The following is a 25,618-nucleotide window of genomic DNA, read 5'->3' as shown; positions in this document are numbered from 1 at the left end:
TCCAGCACATGAGATTGACTGCAACCTTTAAGAAAGTCAAGCTTGAGCACAAACTTTGCGGTCGCTGTATGATCCACACAGCCGACTGCACCTGGGAGTGGGTCGGTATCTTTAACACGCTGCCTTTAATGCTGTCAGCACTGAACCAAAAGGCTCCTTCTGGGTGTTTCTCTTACTGCCAGACAAGAATAGACCATAGAATTGCTATTCTGTCTAGCTATACAAATATAGTGACATCATGTATCGTACCTTGATCAAAAGAAGCTGCCTTTCACAGGAAAAGCAGAAGATATACCACAAAAAAGCAGTCAAACAGGCCCATTTTCACAAAAGACAATGGAATCCATAAAGGAACTGTTTGTTTCAGTCCAAAATACATGCAATAGCAAAAAATTTAAATTCCCAGAAATCATCCTGAATGTCAGTTTAAGTTTTTGTGTCAAGCAAACCAGTAGACCACTTAATAATACTAGTTCTTTGTGATACAGTTTTTACTAATCTGTAAAAATACAGACTTGCCTTTCTAGTTTCTTTGTCTAATTGCTATGCTGAATATGCTGGTATAGCACATAGCAAAAAGGCTTCATTGTCATATTAGTTCAAGTGTACATATATAAGCAAGTCAGACGTCATGTACAACTTAATTTTCCCAATTCTTGATTCCCACTTGTTTTACCTTTATTAACCTGCTTCCCACTAGTATTTTATAAAATAAAATTTCCCTTTCAACAGTCTTCTCACAAATTTCAGCTGCCCGTACCGCTCGCAGAATTTGCAGAAGGCTGCAACAATGAGAATGCAATAATCTGTATTATTTCTGACCAATATCCCAAGGGTACAACAACCAAATATACAAGAAAAGCACGTTTTTAAAAGGCGGCATCGTCACAGGAGTACAAAGCTATACAAACAGGTTTGCCGGAAAATTCTTAGAAATTCAAAAAATGTGAAAACCATGTGACTTTCCTACAAATGTTAGTCACATTATTGGCCCATAACACTTCAGCACGTTCACAAGTGAAAAACCACTGTTTTGTCTATTTGGAGGTTTTCTGTAAACAGTTCTGTTGTTTCAAGAAACACTGTGATTATAATTAGCAGCAGGAGATCAGCACGGAAAAAGCTGCTACAGGCAAAGTGAATTGACCATCAAAGTTTCAAAATTCTTACTTGCATGAATCATTTGCACAAATAAGAACAACAGTAAGTAAAAATAAATAACTAGCACCACTGTAGGTAATACTCCACATATAGGGCTATGTGGTAATTCCAGTACTGTTGAGCCCAGTCACTTTTGTTGCACACAGCACAAGTTGTCCATAAGTAGGGTTCCCCTGCATGTGCTGGGAAAGCCAATTCTGTGACATGAGGAAAGTGGGCTGCTTTTGAAAGTCTTGCCTGTAGTCTCAAATGCAGATGAATGCAATATACATGGATGAAAACTTGAATTTTCTTTTTTTGATTATTATCTACCGTGTGTTATAGATACTTGTCACACCGGGAGCCGATAAGCAGGCGAAGGGAACAGTAGATATAAACAAACGGGGTTTATTCGGACTCAATCAGCACACAGGAACACGTAACCCGAACGCGGACTGAAATACACAAGTCCAATGGCAGGGAACGTAGGACAGCTGGTGAACGTAAGGATTCCATACGAGGTTAACGAGGGTGTGCGTGGCACACGGGACGATCGGACGATCGGGTGTAACAAGTTTATGTGCAATGGCTTGGGAATCCAAAAAATCCAGGATATCTGTGAATGAATATTCTGTGATTTCTCTTGCAAATATTTTTATAATCACCGCATTGGGTGTGATCAAATTGGCATCCTCACGCCAGGATGTGCTCTGCTTCGGCTCGGAGTACACCTGTAATAAATACCATGGCCGTCATTTAGACAGGACGCTACTGTGTTTTAACAGAATTTTGTTACGCAAGTGCTCCCCCTAGTGCTCACGTTTGCCTCTGCAGAGATGTCAGACAGTATTTCAATAGTACATAACCAACAAACTGTATTCTCCAACATATGTATAATACAAGCAAAGTATCATTCAAACTCCAAAAAAGCTTCATCTGTCACAGCCCACATGGTAAAATTGTGCATGGAAGGCCTGCTTCAGGTCCCCCTACATCAAAGTCTACTTCACATCATTCCAGATCTTCTTTTAAAGCCAATGATTTGTGAATTTTCTTGAGTGTTTCAGATTGTGTTGAAGGACTCATTTTCATCCATAGTTTTTTGAAAGGTGACCCCTCACACATTCTGCTTCTGTAAGCTCCGGTACATTGTGGAATTTGTAGTTGATTCAATACCCCATGTTCAGTAGCATAAGGTTCTTATGTTGAATGTTTTTTTTTTGTTGTTTTGCGTCAAACAATGCATCTGGTATTGAAGCTAAGCCATTCCACCATTCACTCACCTGTCCAAGGAACACTGATCCAGAAGTGATGTTTGAAACAACATGCGATCTCTAGCAACTTTCAGATGTGCTTTTGTCTTCCATTTTGGTGAAGCGAAGTCTCTTTTTTACCAGATGGGCACTTCCTAATTGTTGACAGTGATATAACATTTATATCTTCATTCTTTCTGGCATCAAACAGATTAACATGGATCAACAGTTACTGATTTGCCATAAGGTAACAAAATTAATCCAATTTTCTCATGTGGGTGCAAACCTGGGTCTTAAAAGCTGTTCAACTAACTTTCAAATAATTTGCAGCTTTTTTTTCACATGGCAGAGGCAAAATATACTGTGTGGAAAAAAGTAGTGGGACAATTTTCAATTGTTTTTGTTAAATGGTGTCACATTAACCACAACATATAAAAAATGATTAGGATCTTCATGTCTAAATATAAAATGTCAAAATTTTCCATGGGGTGTATTTTCATGACCGACCTTGTAGAAGAGATTTAACTTTAATATCCCCTGGAGGAAAAAGGAGGAATTACAACAATTTGGGTCCAGTTTTGGGTGTGAATAAATGCTGTGGGAACAATGATAGAGACCAATGACTTATCAAAATTTGACACTGACAGGAGTTTCATAACTCAGATGGGTGACAAGTGACAGAAGAAGTGCACACCCTGTGGTGATATCATCCCAAATGAAGCAGGAAACTGTTGTCAGTATTTTACAGTAATTGTAAACAAGTGCTGTACCTTGTGCAACTGGCACGGACTTTGGGATGGAGCAAGACAGTAGAAAAAAGTCAACCAATCTAATGTCTTGGTCCCCCCTCCTTTAGTTGCTTGGACCCACCTCCTCTACAACCTGATTGGTTATCTCTCTGAAGCCATAATTTATTTTTCATTCTGTCCTCAGACCATTTTTGTGCTAGTAAGACTCCCACGAGTGGCTGGGGGGGTTCACTGATGAAGAGGGGCTTAGAGTAGAAGGTGAAGTGCAACTCACTGAAATCAGTGACCAATAACCTGAAAGGTGAGGCAAGAAATTTGTGCAAGGGCAGAAAAATGACCTTTGGAATAAGACATGACCATGGGCAGGGGCGGATTAACGCACAGGCTAGATATGGCTTAAGCCTAGGGGCCCCACGTGTGTCAGCCTGCAAGGGGGCCCCCATTGGCGCGGAGCGGGGCTGGGTTGGGGGGCCCACAGACTACTGTAGCCTAGGGGCCTCCGTACACCTTAATCCGCCCCTGACCATGGGCCAATGTGGAGATGTTTGTGGGCTTCTCAAAACTGCTGAAATAAACTAATTAGGCATGCATTGGAACTATTGGAACTTTTGGTACAAGTACCCGACCAGAAGTCAATGGAAAAGGGTATGGTACCTCGTGCAGTGGGAAAGCACCCTTAGAATGGAGGTGTTGACTAAAGGAGAACAGGCTTCTTCATAAGGTCAGTGGCAGGTCACATGAGGACAGTGTACCACGACTGTTATGTTTCCAAAAATGACTGGATGAATGCAGAGAATGAAGCTTTGCACATGTTGGTGGAAGTGAAAACAGCAGCAAGCTGAGTCAAATGGGCAAACAAATCCATATTTTTCTAATGAGAACTTAAAGGAGTCTGACACTGGCAGTTAAGCTTTCGTTTCCCTTTTGAGAAATGAAAATCTGACATGGTGTTTAAAAGACAGGTGGGGGGGGAGGGGGGGGGGGCAGGGGACAGGAAAACCATACGATAAAAGTCACAGCAGATAAGGTGTCCGGGATGGTGGGCGGTGGCTTCATGGTACCACTGTCAACCGAAAGGGAACCTGAGGGTAGAATCAATTTGGGTTCTGAGGTTGCTTGCACAGATACAGAATATAAAACATTCATGAGCAAACACAGAAGTGATGCTAGGGCAGAAACACACACACACACACTATTGTGTAACAGGGTAACAACAGTTACTTTTGCTTTGACCTCGAGGCCGATGGTCTTCTGGCTTTGTGTAACAAAAACACATAAATCCATTTTCTGAAACTACTTGTCCTTTTTAGGGTCATGGAGGGGGGGGTGAGTGCAGAGCCTATGGTCACAAGGCAGGGAACAACCCAGGATGGGGAGCTCTCAGCATGCTTTTGGACCGTGGGGGGTGGGAACCCGGAGTACCTGAAGAAAGCCCCATGATGACTTGAGGAGGACATGCAAATTCCATAAATGGAACTCTGGTGGAGACTTGAACCTTGGTCTCAGAGGTGTGAGCCGACAGTGTTAACCACTGCACCACCGTTAGGTAAGAAGAGGGTGTGCTCCCCGCCCCGTTTCACGTTTCGCCCTCCCCATAAAATGACCCACTGCCATACTCCAGTCCCTAACAAAGTCGATCTGTTTGATGCCATAATGAATGAAGTTATAAATGTATCATCACGCACACTTATAAACACATATAGTGCAAGAAAGATATTTAAGATGCTAAATGAAATGAAAATTTTATCTATTTTATGGTTTTCATCTCCCAAGTTAAAACCAAAATTGAAAATCAGTGTATTCCGCTACATATAAATACCATGAATATAGCTTCAGCTTAACAGCTGATTTCTGGCTCTTTGTCAGCATTTCTGTGAGATGTTGCAATGACACCAGGACGTAAAGAAGCAGCATTTTGCAACAGGAATGTTTCACAAGGTATCTCTAGCTGCTCTCTGTCTGTCCGCTTCTATATATATTCGTAGTGTCTTTAAGTTCTTGAACGTTTGATTTTCTTGTCCCTGTGCTCCCTGGAATAGGTTCTAGGCTTACAGGGATTTTTCATGGAAACTCAAGATGGACAGGCATGTTCCCATCACCTGATCAACACCCTTCCAGCTTTCCAGAAGAACTGACTCGAGGTGGATGACCCGCAAAAGATGAATATTGAAAATAGCTAGAGATTTGAGTAAACTGAGTAGCAAACTCAGTTAACATTCAGGTTCTGAGTGTGTGGTATTAGAGTGGCAGTTTTTTAAAAAATGCTTAAGTACTCACAAGAAGAATGTACGGTAACACTTTACTTGAAGCATGTAGTCTACATAAGGGTGACATGGGACCGTCATAAGAATGACATTATTGATGTTTATGACTGTTGTCATAATGTGTCATTCGGTTTTTGGAACTGAATGACACATTATGACAGTCATAAACATCAATAATGTGTCATGTCATTCTTATGACGGTTACATGTCACCCTTATGTAGACTGCTTCAAGTAAAGTGTTCCCGAATGTACAGTGAGAGATTGGGGCAGGATGCACAATACTTGCCTGATAACCTATACATTACACTGAAATCCAAAGAAGCCAAAATGCCTTATGTCTAGACACCTGCCTTTTGGGTCCCAAAGATGGACGGAAGGTACAGGAAAGATCTGGAGAACATGCAGCGCGTGAGCGGTACGCCTTTAAAGGAGGGGCCTTTGTTGTTAAAGGAGGAGATGCTTTCGGGTTCCTCAGATTTTTTTTCTTTTCGTGGTTAGCGAATAACGAAAATGTCATTTAAAGGCGGTACTTTCAACCTGAGCCAAACTTCAGACATGTCAATTGAAAGTGAATGAATAGGGTACATGAATTACTGAGTTATTTTAGCATTTTAATATTTTAAGTAGTTCCTGGATATTTGTCAATATTAAGGTAAGGGTTCTCCATTAATTCTAAAATTAACCTACCAACTTGTGTGCGTGCTTCAGAGGAGACCTTTCCTGCAAGGGAGAAATAAAGCATCAATGTTTGACTTGCCTCGAGTCTTACAGACGATTATTGTATTAATCATTCATCTAACCATTCATCCATTTTCTGTATCCGTTATTTAACGTGTTTTATGATCACTCACCCTTGAACGATTTCGTTTATAATCTGTTAGAATGCCTGCCTCGCTTTTTATGCCGAAAGCCTCATTAACCCAGCGGCGCAACCCGTACCTTCGCTCACAACATTATTTCAACAGCTAAACTGTGACTAACGGCAACTAATGTTCGCGTCCTTTTTCTGCTGTCGCTTTTTTTTTTTTAAAGCAATATGTCTTTAATTACTTGGATGTTTATTGTAACTGACCCATCAGAACTTTGCGTTTTAAAGCAGCAAACATCAGCAGTAGCGCGAACTCCTTAACCGCTGCACCGACTGCTGAATGCAACGCTGAGATAAAATATGAACTAAAAATAGCTACTTGAAGCCTCCTAATAAACTTTAACTATAGATTAAATGCGCATTATTGATATGCAGAGGTGGAGATTTCAGGTCCAGAAAGTACAAATTCAGACCGAGATTTTGTTTCAACCAACAATTAGTTTATACTTAACTTGTTGGTTGAAACAAAATTCAGTTTTAAATAGTCAAAATGCCAGTTATTGACAATAGAAATATTTTTTACTAAATGAAAAACCAATTTCGGTAACTTTATAATACTGTTCCGTAGTTAACAGGTAAATATGCAGGAAGTAAGCAGCAACAAAGGAGTAGCGCTTCATTAACACCTAAATTGGTACTATTAACTACTAAGGAGTTATGCTTAATTACTCAATAGGTAATAGTGAACTAATTATTATAGTAGTTCTCTATTACTTCATTAGGAACTATTGAGTATTGCTGGTCTCTGGGAATTATGTACTAACTATGGATTATTTCTAATAACTACTAGTTCATTACTCATCAAATGAACAGTGCTTTTTTTTGGACTAACAGGAACTTACAGGCTACTGTTCTCAATGGTTTTTGCCATTTTTTTTCCTTTTGGAATAACAGGCTTGTTTCTTCCTACTTGTTTGTATGACATACAACTTATTCTACAAAATATTACTGCCTAAAATATGTATACAGTACCTACATTTTAATTATTTACCTCACTTCAGTTCGTGTGCCAGTGTTCTTCAAACTGTGCTTTGAAGTCCAACTGAAGGGATGATCAAACAGAGACTCGTGTTTTGCCACATGATGTGCTCCACCACATATTGTTGATCTTTTCTAAACATTAAGAAATTAATGTATGCATTTTAAATAAGGAATGAAGTCTTACTAATGACCTAAATAAAACTAATTGTAACTCATTAGTAATGAATGTGGCATTACTGACTTCTTCCATAGTAGTTACTAAAGAACAAGAACAGTATTATAAAGTGAAACACACTGTAACTCATTAGTAATTAATGTGGCGTTACTGACTTCTTCCATAGTAAACCTGCTGGCTGGGCCAAAAGCACAAGGATGGACCACTTGGACGTTTGTTACATGCAGAAAGCAATACCCTGTGTAAATAGTTTTAATGGGATGGATGTGTAATCAATGTAAAGTAATTTGATTTAAAAAATTAAGTTGTGATGTTAATATAACGTGCTTCAAATTAAATGTTTAAAATGAACTTATGCGGTTGTGTCATGAAGTGTTAAATGAATGTTTAAGTGAAACAAATAAGCTATGTTAACATTCATTGTTCTTATTAACCGCTTAAAAAAACTCAGTAAATGTTTAAGTGAAAGAGCTTACTCTAACACCACATTCATTACTAATGAGTTACAGTGTGTTTCACTTTATAATACTGTTCTTGTTCTTCAGTAACTACTATGGAAGAAGTCAGTAACACCACATTCATTACTAATGAGTTACAATTAGTTTTATTTAGGTCATTAGTAAGACTTCATTCCTTATTTAAAATGCATACATTAATTTCTTAATGTTTAGAAAAGATCAACAATAGTGGTGGAGCACATCATGTGGCAAAACACGAGTCTCTGTTTGATCATCCCTTCAGTTGGACTTCAAAGCACAGTTTGAAGAACACTGGCACACGAACTGAAGTGAGGTAAATAATTAAAATGTAGGTACTGTATACATATTTTAGGCAGTAATATTTTGTAGAATAAGTTGTATGTCATACAAACAAGTAGGAAGAAACAAGCCTGTTATTCCAAAAGGAAAAAAAATGGCAAAAACCATTGAGAACAGTAGCCTGTAAGTTCCTGTTAGTCCAAAAAAAAGCACTGTTCATTTGATGAGTAATGAACTAGTAGTTATTAGAAATAATCCATAGTTAGTACATAATTCCCAATGAGACCAGCAATACTCAATAGTTCCTAATGAAGTAATAGAGAACTACTATAATAATTAGTTCACTATTACCTTTTGAGTAATTAAGCATAACTCCTTAGTAGTACCAATTTAGGTGTTAATGAAGCGCTACTCCTTTGTTGCTGCTTACTTCCTGCATATTTACCTGTTAACTACGGAACATAAAGTGTTACCCCAATTTCTGATATCAGGAATTTGTAAAATTTGTAGTTATGTATTTAATTTGTAAATAGTTATAATTCCAAAATAATTAAAACTAGTTACAATTAATTGAATTCTCAATATCAGAAGTTTGCGTTCACTAGCTAAAATAGAATTTACGATATCATGAATGGGCATCATAACTAGTTACAACTGAGTTTCTGATAAAGAATTTGCATTCTAACTAGTTAGAATAGAATTTGTGGTAAACTCTACAAAATAATTCATTTTAGGGGGCAGCGTGTGGCTCAGTGGGCTAAGCCTGAGTTTGCTAGTGTTGACTTGAGCTCGCAGATGGACAGATATTCCATAATATGAGTGATACATAAAGATATTGGTTCCTCCCCAGTGAGACAAGCGCTGACACGCCCTTGCTTGGAAAGTAGATAAGATCACCGGTATGTAAACGATCCTCGTCATTACAGTACCTATAAGTAATTTAATCATGTATAAAATAGAGCAAATAAAGACAGAACAGAATCTCACCCGGCTGAATGATGAAGGACATCACCATTAAAAGACGCTGGGTGTGGCTCAGTGGGCTACGCCTGTGTGTCTGTAATCAGAGGGTTGCCGGTTCAAACCCCCCAGCTCCCTGGGTGCCGCAACGGGAGGCTGCCCTGTGCAGCCTACAAAGAGCAAGTTGAGGGAGGTGTAAAAGCAATTTGTATTATGATCTGTATTATTAATTGAAGTTATGATGGCTCACCATAAACGACACTCTTTAACATGGATACTACACGCTATTCTATCTATGAAAGAGTAAAAAGTGAGAAGTGCACTATAGGCCTACCTGGGGCGACTGCAGAGCCAGTTAGGCAACTTAGGTTATGGCCTGGGGCACCACTGGCCGTGTGTCTAGTACCTTCTTCATGTATCCTGTTTCTTATTCCTTTCGTATTAAGTCTGAACGGTCCTAAACGCCTTGACGTTCCGGTCGAAAAAAATATATCAATATTTTAGTATGGATCCGCACATCCAGGCCAATCGGGAGAATTCCTGGGGGGCGCTTAGCTGTTGTGTTCAACTTGACAAGCTTCTTCTTACTAGAAATTCTTACTAGTCTTACTAGTAAAGATGCAATTTTTACTAGTAAGAGTATAAATGAAATATCTATAGGCCTAATGCAATTCTTACTAGTAAGAATGATTGTTTTTTATGTAATTTCAATATGACTTTTCACTAGTTGAATTTAGGATATGTGAGGCAAAAATATAATGGATGTCAATGGGAATATATGACTAGTAAAAATTGAATTATAGAGCTCTGTAATTCTTATTAGTCAGAATTGCATTGTAGATATCTTTAACCTTATTACTAGTAAAAAATAACATTCTTACTAGTAAGAATGCAATTTTCACTAGTAAGAATTAAGTTATGATGTATAAGCCTTATACTAATGTGACAATTTGTCTTGCCATAGCAGTGCATGCTTGCACAGGTGCTGCAGCTGATCGCTTGCTATTGCTAATCACTGGAAACCTCTCAAGCGATGGATGATAGAAAAAGGCCGGGTGGGACAGAAAAACTTAAGTGCGGAATTTCTTTCTATAGGACTGCAATATATACCAATGTTTCCTTTCCATATACTTTTACATATTCATTTGACATTAAGAATTCCACAATACAAAGAGTTGATACTTTGTACTCATACAGTATGTTGATATTTGCATTTAAAACCATACCACCAAGAATTTTACAGAATAGTGCATTATAGATCATAGTCAATATTGTCGTTTCATTTTTATATTTGACTTATAGTACTTTTTGACCATGCAAATTGCTGGTTCATATGAGTGAAATTTCTTTGCTTACACAGTTCAGTAAGTTATTACTTATTTTCTTCTTGAAATGTCAGGATAGAAGCACTTCAGCTGTGGCATCATTTATCAAAGACCACCTAAACGAAGACAAAATGGCCCGGGCTGGAATTTGGCATAAACCCCCCCAGGCTGAAAATGAATCCCACTCCGTGCTTACGCACTCCCCTATTGTACACTAAGGCTGGGTTGCAACGACGTGGATTAAATGAATCCTGGTTTAGACTTAATCTACGGTTAGTAAATCTAGGTTTAAACTGGTTTTTAATTAATCAGAGATGCGTTGCACATCTTAAATTTAACCATGGATTAGTTAAACCAGTTTAAACTATGATTAAAATTGGACTAATTTAGCTGCAGTGTCCGCCGTGATGGATTCCGAGGAAATGTGAACAAATTCATGATACATCTTAGGCTAAATAAATATGGTCCTAAATAAAGTTGACGCAAATGTCTCGTATTTATTATTTTTAATATTTGTTTTACCATTACCGCTGGTGTTAACCCTGCGCTCTGTTGGAGTAAGCCATCTCCACCGAGTCCGTGTATGAGACTTTATAGGCCCTCCGGGGTGTCCCCCCCCCTTCTCGGTACTTTTCCGATATTTTGACATTTGCTCTAGTTAGTCAGTGAGTACATGTCTCCCCCCCCCCCCTTTTATGTTAAGCAAAAGTTAAAATAAGTATTGCTTATAGGATCTGTTCCTGTTTTCTAGCTGTCTGGGACGAGGTCACCCTGTCCTGCTCGCATACCTTCAGTTCCTGATTTCTGTTAGCTGCATTATTTTAGAATCAACCCCCTCCTTTCATCATGCCCTGCTTTAAGCTATATTCTCCTTTTCCTCTATTCATTGTATGTTCTTTATAATTCTATTGAATCCCACAGCTCCGTATGATACAGCCAGTTATTTTTTAGGTACTGAGGGATCGATCACGATCAAAATGCGGCACAGCCTGTTATTTATATTTTACTTACATGACCTGCGCCATGTTCATGATTCAAATTAGATTTGCCCATCAATCCTTTGTTTTCCAGAGAATAGAAAATGGTGTAACGTTATCCTGCTAATAGGCGCTGGCAAATTGCAGGTGTTATGTGTTCTGTCGAAATATATGCTGCCTTGTCGAAAAATGCTACCGTAGTGCTAATCGATAGCCCTAACCCTAACCCCCCAAAAACCCGTAAAACCCTAACCTCCAAAAAACCCCTAAAACCCTAACCCCCAAAAAACCCGTAAAACCCTAACCCCCCAAAAACCCCTAAAAGCACAACTCGTCAGAACACCGGCATGCATTCTACGGTAGGGATGCCTTTTTCGGCAGGGATGCGTTTTTTGGCATAACACCGGTGTTCTGTCGATATATGCTGCCTTGTCGAAAAATGCTACTGTAGTGCTAATAGATAGCCCTAACCCTAACTCTTACCCTAAGCCTAACCCTAACCCCCAAAAACCCCTAAAACCCTTACCTTAACCCTAACCCCTAAAACCTAACCCTAATCCCAAGACGGTGGAACTGCACATGTGCAGAAAGGCTCGATAGCACGTCTCGATAGGTAGTATTTTTCGACAGAACACCTGCACCGGTGATATTAGTTACAAGAATATTAGTTAGCGATCGAATTATCCAATGCAGACACGAGCAAAAAACGTATTAATTTATATATTAAATGTAATTGGGGAACAAAAATAATTCCGTCTGCTTTTGGACTAAAGTGTAACTTCCATGGTAGCACCAGTGCTTGAGGTCAACCAATCAGTAAGGTATGGCGGGGCGAAAAAGCCTATTCCTGCAGAACTCCAAAAAGATCCCCGTCAACCACCTGATAATTCCCTATAGCATAAAAATGCAAAGTTACTAGGAGCTGGATATGTCGAGGTACAGCGGAGTTCCTCTCACTTCCATGCATGATAGCTGGTCCAGCCTTTCCACTGAGAGCAGGCCGGGCGTCAGAAGCATTTTGAATGTGGACACACACACACACACACACACACACAGGCATAAAACGAATATTTTATGTTAAATATGGGGGGGTCCAAATGAATAATTTTGAAATGTGAGGGGGACACGTCCCACTGAGAGGTATACTGTATGATGCACTCTTTTGTAAATCGATGCCGCATGGCAACTCACTATTGCTTTAAAAAAATCAATTGGGTTTATTTTCCTACATGGGATTATTTCTTCTGATCCCACCCAACAATGAAATGCAGTCATGTTTTAAATAAAACTAAAACAGACCTAACATAAACCTCCTCGAGGGCTGGTTTAAATATGACTGCTAATCCAGCTTTATACTTGATTTAAATTCACTGGTGCAACAGACTTGAATTTAATCTAGGTTTGAGTGGAAATTAAACTAAGATTAACAAAGGTTTAGATTTAACCAAGATGAATTGTAAACTAAATTTAAACTAGGTTTAAACTTTGGTGCAACAGGATTAGTAGATAAATCTTTATTTAATCCAGTTTAAAAGTTAAACCATGTTGGTGCAACCCAGCCTAAGTGTCAGCAAACCTTTCCGGCATCGATGCACAGGAAGATCCTTAAATGGCAGCCCTTTAAGTAGCCATAAACCCAAGACAGTTGCCCACTAGTTTCAGTATTAGGCCTGAAGTCTCATTTACAAAATGACTGGTTGGCTCACAGTGTAAAACCAGTGGCAATTCTCAACCATTTTAACTGGGGGGGAGGGGTGACTGTGGTCAGTGGTTCTCTTAGGGGGGCCTAATGCAATTTACCTTAATGTCCTCCTAGTATTATTTCAACACCAGATTGAGATTAAGATACAAAAGACAATCATGAAGACCTATGTTATTTATGCAGTATGTTGCAGTCACATTTAATAGTTTTTACAAATATGTAACTCACTGATTTCTTCGACTGTCTTGCTTCCACAAGCTTGATTACTTTTTTGTTAGTTTCAATGTAAATGTAATTACATATATTGTTATACAACAGTAGTAATAATGATAATACATTTATATCAGACCCAAGTAGCATACATATTTAGGGGGGCCACGGGGGGGGCAAGCATGTTGTCACAGGGGAACTAGCCCCCACCCCACCTCACCCATATCTGCCACTATATAAAAAGAGAGTAAATTACACCACTGCCCAAGGGTGTGAATCACTGGGTAGTACAACCCCCCAGGAATCAAAACCAGCCAATGCAAACCCCTAGGTGGAGACCTGAACCCCCCCGAAAGCACAACCCAAAGTTACGACACGAGTCCAAATCCCTTCAGATCCAGTGAATACTGACAATGTTGTGTGTGTGCAGAATAGTGACCGGAGACGGTCCATCTGTCTATGCGGCAGGGCACATAAAGCAACACCCAGTCACCTTATCACCGGAAGAGAAGAACCTCGAATGAGCCGGAAAGGGAGTGGAAGGACACGAACCACAGCAGATAAACATGTGAAAAAAGCAGCCAAAAAAAAAAAAGTGTTTCCGGTTGCATAGTAGTTTAGTGAAATGACAAAATTAAGCCTTAAAATTCCACTGGTATTAAATAGATAAATTTATAGCAAATTTGTTTTACAGTAAAAGTACCCAATAAATCTTAGCAACAAAATTAGGATGCAGGTTAACCTTTCACAAAAATTGCATTGACAAAAAGGAAGCTATTTTAATATATGTAACAAAAGCAACAATGAAGTTGTTTTATAACTTAGCTGAACTTCACAGCTAGATTTCTTCAGTGCCTCAGTGGAACCAATTACATCACTGGGCTATTTTCACAATGACTCTCTTACCATGACAACTGCATAAATTAATGTTTCTTCCTGTCCAGAACAGGACCTGACCAGCTGGGAGGAGCTCTGGAAGTTGGCTTAAGAGTGTCAGCAAGTTTCCCTGTCAGGGCGAATTATAAAACCAGTACCTGCGTAGACTTGCGTACCATCCACCCATCCATTGTTCTGGTCAGGAGCCCATCCCAGGCAGCACAAGGCAGAAGGCAAAGACCACTCTGGTTGGAATGCCAGTAAAAATATATTCAATGGTCACCTGCGTCCTGGTCTGTTTGACTATCTTCTCCTTGCTCTTCCTCCACTTCAATCTGAATTATGACATTGTGAGTGCCCCAAAACATAGTTTCAACATCAGCATCTTGATCTGGTATTGGCCATTTGGGCGCTCTTACAGCCTAGCCGGTGACATCTGTTGGGATATGTACCGCATCCCTGGCTGCCACCTTCATGACAACCACTTGCTGTTCAGCCACTCTGACATCGTAGTCTTCCACCACCATGAGCTGAAGACCCACCAGCTGCACCTACCTCTGCACCTCCACCGTCCAGCTAACCAGAAGTGGCTCTGGCTGTCATTGGAGTCTCCGGCCTCCAACGGAAACCTGGCCTCCTACAATGGTCTGTTCAACTGGACCATGAGCTACCGCCGCGATGCCGACATCTTCATACCCTACGGAGAACTGGTTTCGAAGATGCATGCTAAGGATGATGAGATCAATGCCTTCCATGAGAACAAATCTTCACTGGCCTGTTGGGTGATCAGCAACTACAATCCTCAACAGGCAAGGGTTAAGGTCATCCAGAAACTCATGAAAATAATTAACCTGGACCTTTATGGGTATAGCTTCAAAAGGCCACTTCCACATGAAAAGCTTCTGCCGACCATCTCCCAATGCCACTTCTACTTGGCTTTTGAAAATGCACAATACAAAGACTACATCACTGAGAAGCTGTGGCGAAACTCTTTTCAGGCAGGTGCAGTGCCGGTGGTCTTGGGTCCTCCACGAGAAAACTATGAGGCCATGGTGCCTCACGACTCCTTCATCCATGTAAATGACTTCAAGACTGTGGAGGAGCTGGCAGAATACCTCAACCAGACAACGGCAAACCCAATAAGGTATAGGTCGTACTTTAAATGGCACCGCAACCACACCGTGAAGCTCTATACTGACTGGAGGGAGAGACTGTGCAAGATTTGCACAGTTTACCACAAGTTGCCACCCAAGAAGATCTACCAAGATCTACAAGGGTGGGCCAACAAGTAGCATTTTATCAGATCTGCAATTCAAAAGCTGGCTGTGGTGGCTCAATGGCAAGCAGTGTACTCATATCTCCAGAGTTAAGGGGTTCAAATCCTACCACTGAGTAGTGAATTTGCCTAGATTTCCTTGTTACCGCAAAATTGCATAAAACTTCAGAATCTTTAAAATGCGAATCATTTTGAGCACTGGTCATAGGCATATAGTTTTCAGAAAAATACAGAAGCACCGAAAACCAAGACTGAAACCGGTAATCAGAGGCACGCGACACTACCATGCAGTGTTGTGGAGAAGGCTTGACACACAGGTTCAGAAATGACTCTGCATGGTTTACCACAAACCAGCTAAGCACACAGTAACCTGCAGTAGAGGGAAGCCAGAAAATAGAAACGTCCTAGTCGGTTGAGGTGAAACCCAACAGTTTTCAAACAGCATATGCACTTTAACGGACAAAAACATCACAGAACATTTTAGTCATGGCAGCATTTTTTTCAAATTTTTACAGTATATCGATATATTTTCAAAACAAGATTTAGGATGACAGTTTATACAGATATTTTACCATGCAGAAAAATTAGGACTCAAGATTTTTTTAGAGAGACTAATAGCATTCCTTCCTGCGGGAGAGTTTACATGTTGAACAATCTCAGAATACACAGCTAAAATCAAACCATGCTGGTCTTTCAAGGGGGAACTTGGAGAGGAAGGGTTAGGGACCACTGACCCTTTGTTCATTTCATGTTAAAACGTTGCCAAACAGTTGACGTGTTTAAAATACTGCAGTGTGCAGTATTTGTTTTATTTTGTTGAAGGCTAGTATATTAGAATGATCTTTCCAGTTAAGCACTTTCAATGATTACACAAGTCAACAGGTCATTTTCATCTCAAAGAAATTTATGTGGATTGTGCAGGGTTTTCGCGGCGATTTCAAATCCGTGTTTAGTTTTTCTCTAACCCATCGAGTTTTTGTGATGAAGTAAATGATATATTGTATAATATTTGGTGTAATTAGCCTAAGCATATTAGATTTAATAACAGTTGTCTGTATAATTTACACTACAGACAGCATTGACAGATTTATTTCAGTGGGCCTCATACCTAGAAATTGTGTCAATCATCCAGACAGTTTCCGGTATATGTGTGTGGTTCATTCACGACAAAAGTACAACGGTCAAATAATTGCTGTAGGTCTTAAGATGTACAGCTAGTACTTCGGTTGTCCGCCAAATGACCAGGATTGGTCGTGGGCTCCGCCTGTCATCTGTACCAGTTGGTCCAATGGATTGCGTGACTGGCTAAATCGGGAAAGGTAGCGACACCATTTGCAATCCCACTGGTGTGAGCCGGGAACAAGCAGTGTCCAGTTTCTGTCTCTGGTTGATCCACATAAATCTTGACACATCTCCATATCAAGCTATGCTTGAACAACAACCTTGAAGGGACCATGTGTAAAAAGAACTCACAAGGTTTTCAGTTCCTTGAGAAGTTTCTGAAAACCAGCACTGCAAACCTGAAGAAAGGGATATGTATAGTTTCCCAGATCAGGTCTGTTTTGCGGAATGAAGGTCTTAATTTCTCAGGAAGCTTGGGAGGTATGCAAGAGGCTCTGCAGAAACTGAGTAGCCATAAGCCTCCTGCATACATGGAAGGTGATCAGGATCTGCTTGAGTCATACCAGAAACTGGGGTGTCACATGTCAATGAAAATGCACACCTTTCACTCCCACGGTAAGTGATAAGCAAGAACGTTTGCACCAGGACATTCGCTTAATGGAGCATCGCTACCAAGCTTTCTGGACTGAGTGTACGATGGCAGACTGATGCTGAATGCTCTACAGACAGTGTACACAAGATTACACACTTAGAATTTTTGAAGAAATAGTGGCAGCTGACTTTTGTATCTGTACCACAGCGAGAGTCTGATTTCGCACTGAAGATAATGAAACATTTACTGTGGAGGTGCTTAGGTTTTGGTAAAAGCTACATACAGGTACAATGTAAGGTAACATTACTGGGACTGGTCATATCAAACTGAAAATCAAATCAGTAAGAAAATTGTAGTCTGATAACAAAAAAAAAAAAAGTGTGTCGTGTTGTGATGTTTCTGCTTATAGACCCATTTGCAATGACAATGGGTTTTACGTCAAGTTTCTGGTCTGTAATCATTTACCTTCTGTTTTGAGAACCATGTGAAATGGACAAAAAAAAAAAGAAGTCTGCCTGCCCTGGACAGTGTGACAGCTGCTTTCAGAGCCACCCAACAGCAACATCTCAGTATGTTTTGAGTTTAAATAGAAAATAAAAAATGTTCATGCTTTAGAGTTGTGCATTTACGAAGAGGAAACCCTATATTTGCATTTCACCTTGACCATACTTGATAAAAGCATTAGTGACATCTTACATGCAAGTCACAACTGAACATTTATCCTACCTAGGAAGAGAGACGTATATCTATTCCGCCTAAAAATACCGAAAAATGGTTTGTGGTCCATATTGCTCAGGCCTAATCCAAACATCTTACAAAGAGCCAGAAAGCTGTAATATATACAATGTGTATGTATTATACATTACACATCGTGATAAAGTACACACACCTAATCAAGTCTGGGTTCACCAGTGGCCATCCCATCCCCAGACTACAATTCCAAGCAACTCCAGTCATGAAGTTTCTACTAAAATATTATAAAATAGACACAGACCCAACTCACCATTACAGACATCCACAAAACCCACAGAGACTCGGTTGGGTGAAGACTAGGACGGTGGATATTTTTCTAAATTTACACTGGCCATTTCTCACACACTCCTCCCAATCACACCATGTGGTAAGATTTGTATCACTGCATTAAACCATCATACACACCATGCCACGATTATTGTACATGCAGCACATCCTGTTCTCATTTATACACGACTTTCAGAATCACTCAGCATAGCATTTAAATACCACCAAGATGCTTTTTCCGGTCAGAGTCCTGTGTAACTATGAGCAGCAGGTCCTGCCTCAGGGCACAGACCACTCTGCCTTCTCATAACCAGGCAGTATGTCGGAGCAGACCTACTGAGTCGAGTTGAATGGAGATTCAAAGGTCCTTCGGATGCAAGTTCTTGGATTACCAGCATCTAGTTCCTGCCTCAGGTCAGGTGAAATCCCCCTTGGTAATTCTTGGCAGGGGGGGGGTTTTCCTCTTTGGTTGAAGATCGTTGATCGTCCAACGCAGTCTCCTCCATTTGAGTAGCCGTCTTAAGCGTTGGTGCTGCCAACTTTAAATACTGATAAACCTTAAATACTGGCATGTTAACCAATCCCGTGCATCTCTACTTCATGTTTCACCGTGTAACTCCTATATGTAATACACAATAAGGTGCAATAACAGAAAATTGAGTGTGGGGGGGTAATTTTACCCAGGACCATGTACTCCTGCTGAATGGGGGAAAAAAAGAAATGGGGGGGCGCATACCCACAGTAATGAGAAACCCAGAGTTTAAACAGGAAAGATGAGTTGGGTATATAGCAGAAACCAGCAGGACTCCAAGCAGACAGCAAGTGATACAGCAAAGGACGGCTGCAGCTCTCATTCAAATGGCCGAGTTCACTGGCTAATGAGGGGGGAGCGTGTCATGCCAGTTTGCCCACATCCAATACAGTGAAGTAACACTGGACTAAGTGGAATTCACATATACTTTTAATGGAGACAATCAAGAACCAGGCCTCAGGGCCTGTCGCCAAAGACACAAACTTTAAAAGGTGACGCTGCAGCACAAAACAAGATTAAAAAAAGGGTTTTGGTCAAGGGCTAAATTCAACCTGCATCTCCAGACAGGAAGCACAGAAGATAAAGGCACAATGTTTGAGGCTTTAAGCAAAGCTCAGAGGTCTGGCTACCAACAGGGTCAGTTGAATGACAAACTGTTAAGCACCTGTGAGAAAGTTTGGCCACTTAGGTTTAGTCATTCAAAGAAACAAACTGATACAAAGTGAATCACCATCAAATCTTAGCATATACATACACACACCACTTAACAGTACAGAACTTCATGAATGGGGAAAATATATACACAGCTTTAATGAAATTACTTACTCAAAAGGCATTTACCAGGAGTAAAAGTCTGAATTTCAAACAAGTACCCTGACCCATCATTGTTTAGATATTGCAAGTTGCCCCCCTCCCCAGAAGTAGAAAGCAGATGAGAACACAGTATGGCCTGCCAGGAAATAAAAGTTCTTAAGCAGCAGCTCACTTCTGAGAAAACCCACTAGCTAATGTGCAAAAAAGGGGGGGGGGGTGAACTGTAGGTATTGGCAGCCTGCACATCAGAGTCCATACAGCTTTAGATTCTGACTAACAGGAATTAACACTACACCCAGAGTCCTCAAGTGATGGATGGGCCTTCATGTCCAAGCGGTCACACCCACAAGCAGGAAAAGGAACAACGGCAAAGTCCTCGTTACATGTGGGGCATGAGTCGGGGGTGGAGCTTAACTGGTTAGATGACTCACCAGTCCTGGGTGCAAAGCCTGTTTAAAAACCTCTGATCTGTGAAGGGGGGGCATGTAAAGGGCAGGGGCACCAGGATGGGTTGGTCCGGGGTAACCCTGGCCGGGGAGGGCCGTGCCCCCCATGTGGGGCACCTGCACGCTCTGCTCGAAGTACTGGCCTTCAGCACACTCATCATCGAAGGGCAACGCCAGTCGTTTCCCCTTCTGCCGGCGATTGCAGAACCAGACGCGCACCACCTGTGAAGAGCAGTACAGGTCCGTTAAACACCCAAGCTACAGGCACAGAGGAACTTCTCAGCTGCTCCTAGGAGTGTTAGAGAATCTTCCCCCTCCTGAATGCTCAGACACCAAACCATGCATGAAACAGTGAGGACTATTCCACTATTAAATCAGATTTGACAAACAGCCTGTCTGTCCACCTCGGTTCAGCTAAAAGATTTCAAGAGCACTGGAGCAAAAATCCATGCGTCACAAATACAGGAAACCGAATCCATCCAGCTGCACCACTAACCCTGCCATGTTCTTGGGCAGCACTGGCGTACAACAATGCCATACCCTGACCATGCCAGTCACCACAGGCTACCAAGACAACTCACGTCTCTCTCCAGACCCAGATCGTCAGAGATGTGCGTGATCTCCTGCGTGTTGGGCTTGGGACACTTGATGAAGTAGGACTCGAGCGCACTGCGTACGGTGCCCTCCAGGCTGGTCCGCCTCTTCCGCTTCCTCGTGTCCACGAACACGCGCTCAATTTTGTACATCTGGGGTGGGGTGGGGTGGGGGAGGTGGCAGAGGACTCAGCATGGTAAAGCCTACATTTTCAGTTTGAATAAGCAGGTCCACCTGAACTCTGGTAGCTCAGCCTCAGGGCGTTAATTAGCTTCCGGTCACCATATAAGCATTATCACCTGCACTACATCTTTTGGCCACAAGAGGGCACCGCAAATGCTTTCCTGTACAGTACATGCGTCCGGGCGCTCACTCACATCCTGGGGGTTGTCCGATGCCTCTGCCTCGTTTAGCCACCTCTGCAGCAGAGGTTTCAGCTTGCACATGTTTTTGAAGCTCAGTTGCAAGGCCTCGAAGCGACAGATTGTGGTTTGGCTGAACATCTTCCCTGTGCACAGAACACACAGGTCAAACCATCTCTGCAAACACTTTTGGACAGAAGCCCCAAGTGTGCAAAACCAAAGCCTAAAGGCTTAAAATCACGAACCTGGAAAAACCCAATTCCTGCATAGCACAGCACACAAAGCAGACTAGGCTTGCTTTAACTGCGACAGCAGCCAAACGTTGCAACTCTCGAGAACAGTGTTACCATATTTTTACACCATTGCTGCAAAGTGCATTGATGTTAATATTTAAGCACCGCAATGCAATAGTGCATCACTTAGCAGTCTTAGCTTATAAGGCGACGGGGACAACCGTCCGGACGGCCGCGCTGACTTACCGTAGAGGTTCCCAAGGGCCAGGCCCACGTCCGCCTGGGTGAAGCCCAGCGTGATGCGCTTATGCTTCAGCTCCTTAGCAAACTGCTCCAGCTCCTCCGTGGAGAGGTTCTCCTGTAGCGCACAACGAGGAAAATTAGTTGCACATGGCGTTCACTCATACCTCAATCAATGCCGCACGCAGGTATTTCTCCTTACCTCTTCCTCGGAATCACTGCACCCGCCGCTCGAAGAACCGCTGCTACGCGCGTTGGAGCTCGGAAGCGGAGGAGTGGGCATGGCTTGGGTAGACCCCCCACCGTAAAAGCCAGCCCCGGCATAGCTGGTGTCGGTGGGCGATGGCGAGAGGGAGGGCGAAGATGATGCGGGTGCGGCGGCGGGAGCCGAGTTACTAGCAGCCGCGATGTGAGTCAGGCCAGGCCAGAAAGACGGGTTCCAGGCAGTGGAATAATACATACCAGGGGCCACGGTGGAGGCTGATGAAGGGTAAAACTGGGGCTGGACCTTCGTCTCGGTCCCGTACTCCCCGATTTCCTTCTCAGTTTTTATTTCGGGCATTTTTATCTGCTCCCTCGTCTCGGCGATCGGAGGACTTAAGTTTGCGGGCTGAGTGGCATTGGTGGCTCCAGCTACCTGGCCCGTGTACTCCGGCGGGGCGAAGGGGTACCAAGGCCTGGGTTGGCCCAGGTCGGCCGCCTGCACCTCCGAATGCCTGTATTCGCCCCCGACAGCCGAAAAGGGAAAAAATGCTTGCGGTGGCGTTATCCCATTGTACGACGCCTTGTTGAACAGTATGCTTGGGTCCTGCAGCATACCATGAGAAAACTGTAGGGCGGCGCCACCGAGCCCTTCCTGCCCCAAGACCTGGGGGTACATGGCCCTGCCGGGCTCATACGACCGATTTGTGCATTCCGAGTTAGGACTCTGTGACCGATCTGACATGATAAAATTCAGAACAAAAGCTCTCAAACTACTAAAAACTGCTAAAAACCAGTCGGTTATGGGTGTCAACTACTCCATCAGCGTGCTAGAATTAAAACCCGCGAAGAGCAAGCGACGCGCAATTAATATAACTTGCGTGCTAAATTGGCTCCGGATTCCGTAATTGGAAAAAAGACCTTCAGAGGCGTCAAAATCAGTCCAGAACCTGCCTTGTCACCTATCCCGTCTTGACAAAACGCAGTTGTGGGGAAAAAATACGAGCAGTTATCGACTCGGTGTGAGATGATCATCAGTTTAATCCATTGCAGTGAACACGCTACCCAGCACGCTCGGAAAACTTAAGCCATGAATTACTCGGCGTTGCTTAATCAATTGGTGCGAAAGGCCGGCATGTAAACGATCCGCGTCCCCATTGGCCAGCGAGTACAATGGGACGCAGCTGACGGTGAATTTGTGAATGAACTTGATTCTTACCATGGGCGTGGATAAGTTACAGGACGCCGGCTGTTTGTTTACAGCCTCGGCCTTATTTCAATGGGGGGCGATGTTATTACCCGCGGCGCTGAGTTTATGTGTTTTGGCTGATATGGCTAAAATTGTTAAAAGTGTTAATTTCTCAGATCATCCACACATGCAGCCTCGCCAGTAAAAAAAAATAAATCATGACAATGCGTCCAATGCGTGTAGCTGGTTCTCCTATAATACAACCTGTGTTGATCTGTGCATTATATTTACATTGCTAAATAGGGTAGTTGAAAATACATGGAAGAGCAGTAGCTCCCATTTAATATGCAAAGACAATTACGGCCGGTTTGTTGGAATAATTCATTTTCAAAGACCCGTCCTTTATATTAAAATCCAATGTGATTTACATAAACAACAACAAAAAACATCTGGATATGTATGAAATTACAGCATCTCAATTGCAAATTTAATTGGGCATAAAAGTAAAAACGGAGTGGGTCTTTTATTTGAGATTCACGTTGGAATACACAAATTAAATTATATTCTTTATGGAAATTGCACTAATAATTAATATTCTGATTTGCTGTTAGCATGACTCATTCACAGGACGATGACATCAATAAATACCGTTGTAGACTGGCTTCCTGATATTAAGTTCTGCATTTACTGAAACTATCAGCACCTTCTAATTTATTTCTTTTTGTAAGAGAAATAAAATAAATGTCAAAAACAAACAGTTTAAGAATAAGGAACATTCAATGTTCCTTATTCCTCGAATAAATGTGTGACTGAATGCAGACGAAACTGAATTTAAGTTAAAATGGTTTTCAGAAAAATAGATTTAATCCCGCACTTAACCTCGATCTTGCGAGCGGGTCTGCTATTGCATGTGTAAGAACAGCTACATTGAAGAGCAGAGTAGAAGGTGATATGTTTGTCTTGGACTCAGCAAACGTGAGCAAAACCCGAAAATAATTACGTTACAGTAATGTGTCGGGGTCCCCGATAGCCAGACGACAGAGAATTTCTCCAACAACTTGAAAGTCGGACCTGATTGCGTTGTCTTTACACAGACCGTGTTTCATAGAGGTGAGTGCCAAGGAACCAGCGGGGGACAACCCAGGAAATAAACTGTAATATCAGATAATCCCACAATATAGCCTCTAAAACATATCTTGGAGATATTGAGAAAATAGGCAATGGTTTAAAATCATGTGCAATATTATTTAGCACTATATATATGATTTACGATCAGGCTCTTCGTCAACAGAATTTTAAATAATTCCGATACGCTCTGTAATGCAGCTTTATAACATGGTATTTTAAGATCTCCTGGCCGTGCTGTGTAAGTACATCTGCGCGCCCCCGCGCACGCGGCGCTCGTCGCAGATTGCGGCAGGAAGACGCGCGGCGGGGGGGGGGTGCCGACCCATTGTGTTTCTGCGCCCCGGGGCGCCCTGCAGCTCCGAGAGCCCTAGTTGCGATGGTCGGCCATTAGCGGCTTTTCAGGATCGAACAATGAGTCGCAACCCTTTGATTGCAACCCCCCCCACACCCCCGACAAAGTGAAACATTTTTTTTTCCCGAAATACCGGCATTCTCACCACCGTTTTGTACTCTCAAGAAACTGCATTTTCTGCATTAGCAGCAAAACTCGAGAGCGTTAATGTTATCGTTGTTTTCTAAGAAAATATTGGAAACTGTGGTGCATTTGATGCGAACGCATAACCCAATGGCAATATTTCTATCCGTAAATGATACGTGATGTGTCCTGATTTTGTTTCATGTAATACCATCTACAAAAGCAACACAGTCACACACAAGGCCACTTGAAAACAATCTACCCCCTGCCACCTAGGACACTTGGCGAACCCGGTGCAAATTAAGGTGACCCGCTTGCACCATTTCTCCCCCAGTTACAAAGCCAGTAGTGGACCCAGGAGGCCAGAAAAGTCTGTGAAAGGCTTTAAAGACATCAAACCTGGAGACCGGGGGATTGTGCTGTGCTGTGGACTTGGGGATTGTCATGCAAAGCAATGGGACTTGGGGTAGAAAGTGTACAGTTGGGTTTCAGAAGGAACCGAGTGCAAGGCTTCAAGGGAGACGTGGGGGGGGGGGGGGGGGGGGAATGGAGCGTTTGAGGTGGAGGGGGGTGGACTTAGAAGATTAGCCCCAAAAAAGCCAGATGTCTTTAGATCTTGTCTCTGGAGCACACCCCTGCTTTCTCCTTTTATCTAACTGTATCTTCTCCATGGTGTAAGAAAGCCCCCCCTCCTCAAAACTACCACCACTACCTTAGTCCAGCATGTTGGATTAGACAATCCTGCCTTTACCACAGAAGTCAGAGCCGTAGCACTAATCATGCGTCCACCTGCTCAGTTAGCAGCAGGAGGTCCCATCTGCTCCAGCTTGCTCACAATCTATCAAACTGTTCTCAGATCAGCGTGAGGGTAGCTCCCGCCAGCTGGGTGGTGCCACAGACAGGCGGCAGAGCTTCGCCTACGCATCGCAGGTGAGGTTTGAGAGCAGAATTTGCAGTCTCACGCAACGTCCTTCAGACTGAAGTAGTGAGCAAGATGGATGTGCAGCTGGTTGTAGCATGAAAAGAATCGCTTCATTCCCTAGATGAAGCCTCCAGACCGGAGAAAGATGATAAAAAATGTATTTGCAGGTCGGTTCCCTGTTAGGTTGCCCATAAACTTGAGAAAATGGCTACTCATAGCATGGAATTGGGGAAC

At 42.2% G+C, this 25,618-nt stretch overlaps 2 protein-coding genes across 4 annotated transcripts; one reads left to right on the top strand and one right to left on the bottom strand.

The window, feature by feature from the left end:
- Window positions 1-5,630: 5,630 nt before the first annotated feature.
- fut7 (fucosyltransferase 7 (alpha (1,3) fucosyltransferase)) lies at window positions 5,631-17,853 on the top strand. Of its 2 annotated transcripts, none has more exons than XM_023831467.2 (2): window positions 5,631-6,059; window positions 14,313-17,853. In XM_023831467.2, the coding sequence occupies exon 2, from the start codon at window positions 14,494-14,496 to the stop codon at window positions 15,529-15,531; it is 1,038 nt and encodes a 345-aa protein (XP_023687235.1). In that variant the 5' UTR covers window positions 5,631-6,059; window positions 14,313-14,493; the 3' UTR covers window positions 15,532-17,853. The 2 variants fall into 2 exon arrangements, with proteins under 2 accessions (XP_023687235.1, XP_023687234.1); XM_023831466.2 differs by having other exon boundaries at window positions 14,308-17,853.
- A 1,339-nt stretch (window positions 17,854-19,192) lies between these two features.
- On the bottom strand, window positions 19,193-24,209 carry pou5f3 (POU domain, class 5, transcription factor 3). Of its 2 annotated transcripts, XM_023831458.2 has the most exons (6): window positions 21,932-22,071; window positions 21,672-21,795; window positions 21,476-21,587; window positions 21,012-21,142; window positions 20,622-20,786; window positions 19,193-20,262 (listed from the first exon to the last, which is right to left on the bottom strand). In XM_023831458.2, the coding sequence occupies exons 2-6, from the start codon at window positions 21,750-21,752 to the stop codon at window positions 20,005-20,007; spliced, it is 747 nt and encodes a 248-aa protein (XP_023687226.1). In that variant the 5' UTR covers window positions 21,753-21,795; window positions 21,932-22,071; the 3' UTR covers window positions 19,193-20,004. The 2 variants fall into 2 exon arrangements, with proteins under 2 accessions (XP_023687226.1, XP_023687225.1); XM_023831457.2 differs by having other exon boundaries at window positions 21,672-24,209.
- Between the last annotated feature and the right edge of the window lie 1,409 nt (window positions 24,210-25,618).

Source organism: Paramormyrops kingsleyae, chromosome 7 (genome assembly GCF_048594095.1).
Source record: "Paramormyrops kingsleyae isolate MSU_618 chromosome 7, PKINGS_0.4, whole genome shotgun sequence".
Lineage (NCBI taxonomy): Eukaryota > Metazoa > Chordata > Actinopteri > Osteoglossiformes > Mormyridae > Paramormyrops > Paramormyrops kingsleyae.
Note: the sequence above shows the minus strand (reverse complement) of the source record. Positions and strands in the feature narration are given on the sequence as shown.

What these genes read in the sequence shown, in the direction of transcription:
- fut7 (XM_023831467.2), top strand. Translation starts at nt 14,494, where the DNA reads ATGCCAGTAAAAATATATTCAATGGTCACCTGCGTCCTGGTCTGTTTG.
- pou5f3 (XM_023831457.2), bottom strand. Translation starts at nt 22,415, where the DNA reads ATGTCAGATCGGTCACAGAGTCCTAACTCGGAATGCACAAATCGGTCG. An exon ending in GGCCCTTGGGAACCTCTACG is followed by an intron (nt 21,143 to 21,475) that starts GTAAGTCAGCGC and finishes TTCTGTGCACAG; the next exon opens with GGAAGATGTTCAGCCAAACC. An exon ending in CATCGGACAACCCCCAGGAT is followed by an intron (nt 20,787 to 21,011) that starts GTGAGTGAGCGC and finishes ACCCCACCCCAG; the next exon opens with ATGTACAAAATTGAGCGCGT.